The sequence below is a fragment of the Halyomorpha halys genome, unplaced genomic scaffold (genome assembly GCF_000696795.3).
Source record: "Halyomorpha halys isolate HHAL.00 unplaced genomic scaffold, Hhal_1.1 Scaffold185.1, whole genome shotgun sequence".
Classification (NCBI taxonomy): Eukaryota; Metazoa; Arthropoda; class Insecta; order Hemiptera; family Pentatomidae; genus Halyomorpha; species Halyomorpha halys.
Genome location: NW_027106126.1, coordinates 1,118,754 through 1,130,145, shown reverse-complemented (window position 1 = coordinate 1,130,145; position 11,392 = coordinate 1,118,754). Strand labels below are relative to the sequence as shown.

Here is an 11,392-nt window from a genome sequence, read left to right as displayed (position 1 = left end):
GAATAAAAACACCAATTCAAACATTTACACCATCGAGATGAAAATGATTAACGATTGATTTATAATCTTTGATAATCTTGATAATAATTATCAATGGTTTCAAACTAATAATCATCAATTATCTATTACACCTCTTACAGAGGTATTATGAAAGAGCAACAAAAAAGAAATAAAGAAGCACTTTTAAACTACAATTGAACCTTGATTATCTATAGCAATGGTGGTGAAGGATCACATGGATAAATAAAACTCACCATTAATCGATTTTTTTAACCTAAATTAGTACACTCACATTAAGTTATCCGAGCTTAGTACAAAGTAAAGTCATTTTTTTTATTTGAAATGATTTTCCATAAGTATGAATTTTCAAATTCATGGCATCATGAAGTCAAATTTCAAAATTTTTTGTTTCCATTCCGTACTTTTTCTAAATTTTTGGAGCTGTTTGAAGCATTAAATGTTTCCTTAATTCCCATGAACCCAAAAATGTGTGACAAGGAGAAGAAATAAATTTAACAATTCCTAAATAGATGACTAAAAAACAATTAACAGGAAAAAATCAAACGTAGATACTTTTAAAATAATATTGTATGAACTAGAAAAATAATGAAAAAATAGAATTAAATAGGCAATGTGGTGGTAGCGTGGAACGCAGTGTTGCCTTAAAGTTGTATTAAATCATTTTCTCCGCCAATTAAAAATATCTCAAACTCACCAAGTAATGTAATCAGAATTCACGAAAAAATCTTTCAGAATAGCTAAAAGAATCATCGAAATATGGGTATGATCGCTTTTGGCGATGGGGCCTTTGTAGGGACACGAGATAACGAATCAAAATACTTAACCGTCACGAAAACATAAAGCGGTTGGCAACCCTGCTTTCAACAAATCATTGGTCCGAAAATTGGAATTCCTTCAGCACTTTTCGGCTAAAATCATTCAGAAATAGCAGATTCAATTTTGGATAATGATAACAGTTTTTATGGAAGCTGAAGAAATGCATTTAAGATATACAGTTCTTAAAGTAACTGGATAAGATATGAATTTGAAAATTACATTGTTTCGTTTAATCTCGTCACATAGAGAATGTTCACCCACCCCAAACTCATTCTCAATTAACATTTACCAATTTATTTTTTACAGCATTTTTTATAATCAAAACGTATTTCTCACGAGAAAGAAAGATGCGTTTATGTGTTGCAGTTAACTGCTCAATCAAGATTACAACTACAAGACCAAAGTGTGAAGTAATCTGTTTGAAAATGAGCATGGTTAATCAAATCTTTCCTCAAATTAAAACCCTACTAAATATGGTTACTCTGAAATTCATAACCCCCTCAAAATAATGTGCTCCCTTCCCAAAAATGTTGATGGTACAACTTGCTTCATGCACCCTCCCCCCTCTTGAGGTTACATCAGATTATGAAGAACAATTATTTTATATGAATATTTTTGCGTAATATATTGGGTTGTAAATTTTTATTTTGTAATCCTACTTAGTAGGTAATTATTTTATCACATATACATAAAATGAATTAAATAATTTATTAACTTATTGTTACAGTAGTTGAACAAATGAAATTTGAGCTGGAAACAGTATTTAACGAATATTTTTTTAAATAAAGAATTGTTGATTTTCTGAGTTTTTTTAAGTTGGTTCTTTTATTTTATCTGAAATATTCTTTCAAGTTCTAGAACGTTGTAAAGTTCTTCTGTGATATCTTAGTTCTTATGTTAAGTAAAATATTGTTTAACTTTTATTAATCCAACATGAGTGAAAAGATAATTGATGTTATTGTGAAATTGAAAAATGTTTTGATGAATCCCTAGGTCAAGTGACTAATGATAAAACAACACAAGGACAATATTATCAAGTATTTGAACCTTAATTGAACTTTGTATTAAAATCTTTTGTAATAATTGCATGACTGATGTTCAGATGGCAACATTATCTTTGATATTTAAAAGAAAAGTGATAATAATACAAAAACCAAGCAGTACTGAACATTTTTTTAGTGCAATGTTGATTTGTACTCCAATGATTACAGTTTCTGGATCTATATAATTATTTAATTTGTACTTGAATGATTACTGTCAAATTACTTAGTTTCTTATTTATTTAGTTTCTATTTAATCACATATTTCATTTAAAAACCTAACTATAAATAATAATGATTGTTTGTTTATTGGGTTTGATGATCTTAAGTACCAACTGCAATAAAGGTATAAAGGGCAGGGTTATCCTTGATGTTGACAGCAAAATTTTTCTGGAGCGCAATGGCTCTTCAAAGTTGATTTTGCATATTAACCATAAAATTCTACCTTCATGCCAACTATATGTGATGTATAAATTATGTCAATAATGCAGGAGATTGGAAAATAATGAATACTATTCACTACTCATAAACTCATTTAAAATAATAATAATAGCTTTATTGGCATCAGTATTGACAAAAGCCATCTAAAACTTCTTTATGACTAATTCAGTTCTTCTTGTGTATAGAGTAGGGAGATAAGGGAGCCGATAAAGTAATATAATCAGGATTTTGCTTTGAAGGAAAGAAGAGAGGGGGTTCATCCAAGGATCTACTTTTAAGCAACCCATTCCGACAAGGAGAGTATGAAAAATGTTAAACAATTGAGAAGAAAAAGTTTGTCATTTTCGATTAAATAAAACTCTTCTAGACTTTTTTTATATAAGTAATTCAATATTTATAAAGAAATATTTAAAATATATTAGTTAATCTTTATACAAGAACATGGTAAGGAATAAAGTGCAGAAACATAACAGTTTTCTTTTTTGTGAAACATTTTAGGCCATTTTACTCAATTATGGGTAGGCATACAAAATAGAGTGATGGAAGATGGAAACATTGTAGAACCATATAGACTATACAGTTACTACATATGTCATATAGATTTATATAATTTTTTATTACAGATAAAAACAAGTGAAATTTTGTGATTTGGAGAGGGAAGGATGCAAATCCCTCGAATCTCCTCTAAACCTACACCAATGCATAGCATTTGCAGGAAGTACAATTATTTTAAAAAGTATCTGGTAATAATAATATATAGAAAAAATTATGTAATGTATAATACGTATTGTTAATTAAACATTAATGTATACAGGTATAAATGTAATTTAAAAGTTTCTTGGAAAAGTATTTCTCTAGAAACTAATACCCATTTAAAGCGTTAGAGTATAATGTTATGCTGTGAATCTTAATTTTTCATTACGATCTCACATACAGCTATTATTGAGCTATCATTTCCAATTTAGGTATTGGCTTAAACTAAGCTAATAAAAATAAATAAATGTAAATTCGGGTGTGGTTTATTAAAATATCAATTACAACAAATGAAATTTTACATTAAAATGCTTATGTGTAATTTTTTTTTTTATTCTACAATATTATTTTAAAATGTACATTATAGAGAAAACAAATATATTTTTTTAAAATAATCATACAATATCCAGTATGACTTTCAATAACTTTGAAAATAACTTCATAAATATTTGATAATGAAAAGAACAAAGCAGCTATGACACTAAAAAGGTAGAAATCAGTCTTTGGAATAATACAGCTTCTATTAAATAAAAACATAATGTTACACAAACATTATCACATTTTTCTTTAAAAAAAAAGACATAAAAAATAATAGTCAGCTTTTATTTGGTGCACAAATAATAATTTGGTTAACAACTGTCATTTTGAATTAATTTACCAACAGTAATTTGCTGGAAATTCTTGGCAGGGTTATCTCAAAACAAGAAATTAAATAATAATAAAATAAATCTTCGAATCAGGTCACAAAAGCTAACAATACTTTTTACACTCTTATAGTTTTCTAAAATAAATATTTACACTTTTTCCTCATTCCAAAAATGGAGTGTGCGCACACGTGTAAAAATATCTTTCATACCCTTGATTTAATGATAAAAATTACAATTTAATTATAATAATTACCAAGTGATGAAAAAAATAATTTAATACTGTTTATAATATAAGTGCGAATCACATATACATATATTTATTTGAAAGAATATATATTTCATTTATTAGATATTTTTTTATAATCTGTTCTTAATCAAAACACCACTTTCTAAAAAGACCAAAAGGAAAATTCAAAGTAGATAGATTATAAAATTAAAATTTATACACACAGAATACGTAGTGCTCTAAGTGACATCACAAGAAAGAATAACTGTAGGTAAACAAGTGTATTTATAACACCACATTATTATGACAAATACTAACTATTTTACATTTACATATAATATAGCATGAAAATAGGAGTGAATCAGACAGGAAATTTAGTTCAATTGAAGCTATAAAAAATTGTACAACTCATTTAAAAGGCTATTATTAATCCTGGTTTGATGTTTTATCGGCTGATCAAAAAGCTTGGATGACCTTCTTTTCCAAATACACATTTTAAATACAGTAACAGCAAAAGCTTATCCCTCGGAAATTAATATATAGGATGGAGACTTTACATTAATTTTAATTAAATTAGTAATTTTTTTATATAATTATGACAATTAAATAAGAAAAAAAGAAATAATTACAACCATATATAATAAAAAATAATAGATACAACAATACTGTAAAAAAAATCATGACTGCATCTAATGAGCAGCTATATGAACATGGATTTTAAAAATAAATAAATAAATTTCTAATGTTTTTTATTCATATTTTTATCATAAAATTAAAAGTTATCCTTGGAAATTGATAATGAATAACTGTTTTCCCTATTTTCTTCCATTAGGGTATAGACAATGTATACAAAGTTATAAACAATATAACAATAGCATTTACAAAACAAACTGCTTAAAATAAGCAGAAACATTCACACATATTCTAGCCTTAAATAACTTTTTAATTTAACCATTTTTAAAAATTACTAAAATTAAGTATTTTTTACTAATTAATTTTTTTTTTAGACAGAAGTTGATAACGTAGGACATCTCTCGCCTTTTAGGTTAATTAAAGTAAAATTTTCAAATGAATTTATGTTTTGTTAGTCATATTTGCATATTGTAGCAATAAAAATTTATATCGCTGCATAATTTATTCATTGGTTTTGCTTTTTAGAGTCGACTTGTTTCAAATTGAGCAATATATTTTAATTCTGAGGGAAGCAAAATTTTGAAAACAGGGTGTTATTCAGAAAGTTTCTTCTCCTTAACAATAATTCCTGTATTACCGAACTGTTTGCCTTTTAAAATTGGTGTTTATTTTATACAATCAAAGCTTGAATTGGAAACCAGTACCTTGCTGCCATAAAATAAATACAATTTTTTTTTTCAATAACAGTGAATTAGAAATAGAGGCAAAATTTACCTACACATATATTATAAAAGTGAACGATTTCATAAAACCAAATGCAAGGATGTGTAAACTCGATGCTGTTTTACACTTTCTTCATTTTATGTAACACAAAGAATAAAAGTTCATTTCATATTGAAAGTATTACATCTCTCAAAGGATTTGTGCTTCTTTCTGGATGATTTTAGTTCATTATGTCAAAAGTGGAAAGGTTAAAATAAGCATAAAAAGTAGTGCAAAAGGTAAGTGAGAATAACTATTTGCCCTAGAGCTCTGTGGTTTGGTGGCTAGCTGTACTGCAGGGCTGACGGTTGCTTTCAAATCCATTGGACAGGGAAGAGTCTCGCGTGGAATCGACATGAAGTGAGCCATTCCTTCCTTTTTCATTGTTTCTTTGTGTTCATCGTAATCATCATTAGAGTTGGTAGTATCTTCAGGAGGTGAACCAGCTAAAGCCATGTGCATCTCTTGTTCCTACAGTGGAAGAGCATAAACTTGAATTAATAAAACAAAGAAAATTTTCTTGATGTAAACAATCATACAAATCAAAATCATAAAATTGATGTCAATATCATCAATATGCTTATACCATTAATTGACCATTCTTATGAAAAATTTTAATATGATCAAAAATATACACTATTATTATAAATAAAATTAGATTTCAGAATTGGTAATCAAAATCTTGAACTAAGAATTAATCTCACACCAATTTTAAATTATCATTGTTAAAAATTAACAAAATAAATAACTTATATTTTTAGATATAACTGGTCATAGCTCAGACTACTAAGAAATGTTAAAAAAAACACACAAAAGTGGACAAGTGCCATAAGGGGAAACAGAAGAGGAGAAGTGGTTGTTGCAAGAGTAAGAATAGGACATTCCAAATTAACACATATTCTTGTCAATACAATCCTTTTTTTTTATTAATTACTGCTCCCCACTTAATTTCAGTGTATCTTTTATGCGCAGCTTTGTAAAAAAATACATGGTTTTTTTCTACTTGTTTTTCTAATAAATAGATAAAATGAACCAGACAAAAATCCAATAGTACTTGCTGTTAGATAAGTTATTGAGATGGTGAAATTTAACTGAATTTTTAATGTACTCATTGTTGATTGAGCCAAAAAGTTAAATTGTATCAGACAAAATTAATTTCACTATATTTAAAATTGAGAATATTTTATTATTATATATACATTTTCTTTCTTACTTTTTCATAAATTTATTTAAATAATTTTCATTTAGTACATATATTTATTTACTGGATTTTCATAGGTAAATTATTTTCTTTTTCTCTTCTGTAATTTTAATATTACTATATTCATACTGCTTTTATCGTCTCATAATACTTACATTGTAAATATTCTTCTAATATCACTTATGTCCCTGGATTATCTGTTACTTTCTTATTTTCTAGATACTATGTATTTCCTTTTATTTATTATGGTTGCTATTTTATTTTATTTTATTTATTTTTTGTTTTTGTTTTTAGCCTTGATGAAGGCCTGAAATTCTGGCCAAACTATTGGCACTAATAAACTAAGTGTTACTCATTTGTGCTGTTCATTGACTGCACCCATGACCATCTTCTCATATATCTATGGTCAACAACTAATGCATCATTGAGAATGATTCAAGATTATTACACAAAAATGCCTCTAAAATCTGAAATATTATTATTATTGTTATTTAAAATAACTTGTATTAGCTTCAATACATTTTTCCGAGCTATAAACAAGGTCTTTTTCCTCTTGTTCAAAGAAACTTTTTGGCTTTGAATCAATAAACTTGATAAATGAAAATTTTACCTTTTTTTATTTTGGAATGTTATGCTTTAAATAATACAGGAAGGGCAGAAAAAATGTTAGTCAGTTGGACAGAAAAAGGTGAATATGGTGGCTGTGGTTGAACCTCAATAATCAGATAATGGAATGCAACATGTTTGTCAGGTATCTTTCAAAACATTATAGAATTTAATGTTGAAATTTTAAACCATTTGGTGCATATTTAAAATGCAAAATATTCAAAAATGAATATGTGGTAAAATTTTAATTTCTTTATTTCTTCCCTACGGAGTGAAGTTTCTATCCTGATGAGGTTCGTGGATAGATCTCGTAAAACTCATCCTGTCAATTCATCTAGCTATTTAACCCATAGGACACACATTGTAGATACCTTCTGATGCAGAGTGTCTCACATCTTCAATTAGTCAGAACTAATTAATTATGCACAACCTCAATAGATAATAGATTCAAAGCCAAATGTTTCTTAAAATAATAAAAAGAACTCATTTGGCAATAAATGCTTATGTACAACTAAGAAAATGTATTGAGGCTGTTGGAAGGTATTTTGAATAAAAATAATATTTTGTTTTTTATTTGCTATTTATCCTAAGAACTGATATTTCATAAGTTCTGAATATTAAAGTTGCATAAATTAGGGGTTGCATTGATTAAATATTAGTCTGAATAAAATATATTACACTTGGGGTTAACTTTTGAAAAATATTATAAATGTGGAATACACTGAATTATCAATTACCTCCTCCATAATGCAGGTTAGCTCATCAATAGCTTGTCTGGTTTGCTCTGATAAACTCGTCATGTTAAAGAGGGAATGAAGCCAGCTCAGACGACAGTCACAGAAGAAATCGTTACCTGCAAAACAATATAAAATATAATTACAGAAATTAAAATAAATATTTCTAAAATATAATTAAAACTAATCTTTGACAAGAAATATTATCACCTAGACCTTAAGATTTCTTACTCTGGCCAGGCAAATCAATAAAATTCATTTTTAATAGTATTCTATCCCAAAAAATTGGTAATCTCTGAGAAGATCATGGTATGATTTTCGATACTACACTATCTTGTCTTATTATTGTTTGGTTAGAGCAGAGGTTTCCAACTGGTGGTCCACCAGAGCCTTAGAATGGGCTGCTAGAGGACCTGGCCACACATATTTTTGTGAAGATTTACTGCTAGGACTATTTCATCAATTGTCTTTCCTGTGAAGATAAACGCGTTTTTAAGCAAATTAATTTTCAAATATTTTCCTAAAGGTGTCCCCTCTCCTTTTATTCCAAGTAGGAAGCTAGGTATGCCAGGTATGGTTCAATTTCCGTTTTAGTAATCCACAAAATTCTATGATTTGGAAAACACTGGGTTAGAGCAACTTTCTTGTTCCAGGAACATGCAGAAAACGTCCAATTTTTGTAAACTATCCCATACAATCTTAACTCTTCAAATTGTGCTGAACTTAATTGTGATTAATTGGAGCAGATCCAAGTCCTTCCAATAATGTATACTTTTCATCAAACATGGATAAATTTTATAATTATAAAAAGAACAGTTATGAACTTGTCCTTCAATATTTAGAAAGTGCACCAAGAGCAAGCTTGTAAGAGAAATTGTGTGATTAAACCAACTCAATAAAAACGGGCCATCATTAGCAACGTTCTGACTCTGCTCAAGATGATATTTTGAATTTATAAGTAGGTCTGTCGAAGGGAAAGAAATATAAAGGACTAAAAACCATAATGAGATTTTGTTCTTGTGGGTCAAAGGTTACTTCAAAGCTTGCACTCACCCATCAATTAAGAAAATCATACGATCGTTTTAAATGAATCAAAAATATCAGTCAAATTAAAGTTCAAATGCTTTTTGTAAAACTATTGGTTCGATACTTATCTTAGTAAGCATTTTTGGCATTAGTCATTTTTGAAATGTTAATACAGTATATCATTATGTTATTTTATTTATTTATTTTTCATACAGATAGTTTGATTATGTTCATCTTGTCTATTCTTTTGTTTGTATATATTTTCAGAGTTTTTTATTTATTTTTTTTATTTTTTAATTTAATTTAATTTTTTATTTATTTATTTATTTTTTAGTATGTATGAGATCATTCATCAATATTACCTATTCCCCACAACTGTGTGGCAGATTGTAATATCTATCAATAAATAAATCTATCAAATAAAAAAAAAATACATTTTCATATATGAAATGAACCGGCAGAGAAAACTAATATAAAAGAAAAATCATCAGAATTTACAATTAGATAAAGGATACAAAACGATATGATTTTTAAAAATGTTACATTATTTTTTTAAGTGTATTTAATTTTACTGGCTAGAAAAACGTACGTTGTCAATTAAATTAAAATTTAATTTGTACCACTTCTCAACCCTTCAAGGGTCAGGGCGCAGTACTTTGTGAGGAAGTACTGATACTAGACCAATGGTTGTGCAAGGATTTGGTCAGAATCACGCTCGACCGCCAGATTTTTACCCAATTGAGGGTACTAACTTACTTTATGAAGCTGAGTGGAACCCGAAGAGCTCCCGAACTCACTGGGCTGACTCAACAGCTGCAGGTAACAGATAATAATTATCTGCCGGATTCGAACCCAGCTCCTTAGTGTTAGTAGTCCATTTCCTTACCAATGAGCTACTCACTCCCACCACGAATTTGTTAATACATTATGTAATGTTTTTATTATTTATTTTTCAGTACCAGTTAGTTTTATTACTTGACAAAAAAAAGGAAAACCTTTTTGCATTAGCCACAACAAGAAGTAAAATTTAAATCGAATCTTGTTAGTTATATAACTCATTTGCGAAAATATAGTGTCATAACACCAAAAAGCAGTCCCAATAAAGCAATATCAAAGTCTCCAGTTTATAGATTTCACTAAAAATACGATTTGATACAAATAAAGAAGAATCTTTTATCGTATTAATAATTTTTGTTCGAGTTAGAATTATTCCATTAAAACACTCTCTGTCGATTAGCTTTGAAGTTAAATATTCGATTATAGAAAAGTATAAAGTATTTCGTACGCACACTGAGTTTTCACAGATAGTTTTAAAATACGACGCTTTAATTTGGGTCATTCTTCTTGTAGGAGGGATATTACGTTCTATTATTATTTTTTTTTTTAATTTCTGGCTCACGAGTAAATAAAGTTGAATTTTGACAACGTATATGATTTAAACCTGAGATAAAAGATTAATTTGAGCGAAAATAACACTCTTAAAACTTCATATGTCTTTTATCACTGAAGTAGCAAGATCGAATACGACAGAGATGAATGAAATATGACGACGATAATTTGTAGTCTGATGGAGGGAATTTGAGGAGTAGTCTAATACAACGGATCGAATTTGAAAATGGACAATATGAGGTTCCAAATTGATTAATAAATGATGCATGAAATTCTGAAGGATTTTGTTACCAAGACATTACTACTTCGAAAAATATGATCCTTAACGAATAGCGCTACTACTATTGTTTTTGAGTCCAATTTTATTACCTTTTTAACCTAGTGAATATTACTAGTCTGGTAAGTATGAAAAGTGAGTGAATATTGACAAATTAACTAAAAAATAAAATAAAAATGTTTGATTGTGGCTCCTTCTTTATCCTCTTTTTACCTCATCTACCCTCGGTTCTTATACTTAGCTTCCAATACTTAGCATCAAATATATCCTGGACCACACGGGTCGCCAAGTCCTTTCACTAAGGTCCTGACTTCCGGCCATACTAAGTAGCCTCGGAGATATAGCTAGAGGCCAATCGAGATGAAGCTATCAACCACCAGCCAATAATTTCCGGTTCGACGCCATCTTCGCGGTGTCCTGAGGCAGTAGGCGGGGTGGCCTGGGGCGGGCAGGGATGGAGTGCTTCCAAGCGTGACCAAGCAGTCGGCACGAGGACATTCGGCGGCCCGTCAATTCGGAAGATGGGCTCGTAATCTCGTCAAGCTGGAAGTGACCAGATGAGGAGGGGAGTGGTTTCCACTCAGCTGTAAGGGTTTATCAAAGGAATACGAATTGACAAGTACAAGGCTCTCAGTTCCGAAATATGAGGAATCGATGACATGAAGATATTTTATTTTCATTATTTTAGGTACGTTTTTGTGCACTGAGAAACTAATTTAGTTTAAATCTGACCAGAATATGATAGATTGCAGTAGAGTAGAGTCTTGAACAAAAACAAACAAAAAAAAAAGTTGAAATTGTTGTTTTTCTAGGAAATATG

General features: G+C 29.0%; 1 protein-coding gene across 3 annotated transcripts in view; it reads right to left on the bottom strand.

Annotated features, from left to right (window-relative positions):
* Window positions 1-3,519: 3,519 nt before the first annotated feature.
* Window positions 3,520-11,392, bottom strand: part of Con (Connectin) — a 782,139-nt gene continuing 774,266 nt past the window's right edge. For all 3 annotated transcript variants that reach the window (XM_014418250.2, XM_014418253.3, XM_014418252.2), the window contains 2 exons: window positions 7,884-7,999; window positions 3,520-5,810 (listed from right to left, as the gene is read on the bottom strand). In XM_014418250.2, coding sequence (XP_014273736.1) covers window positions 5,529-5,810; window positions 7,884-7,999 — 398 coding nt within the window. In that variant the 3' untranslated portion in view covers window positions 3,520-5,528. The remainder of the gene's footprint in view (window positions 5,811-7,883; window positions 8,000-11,392) is intronic.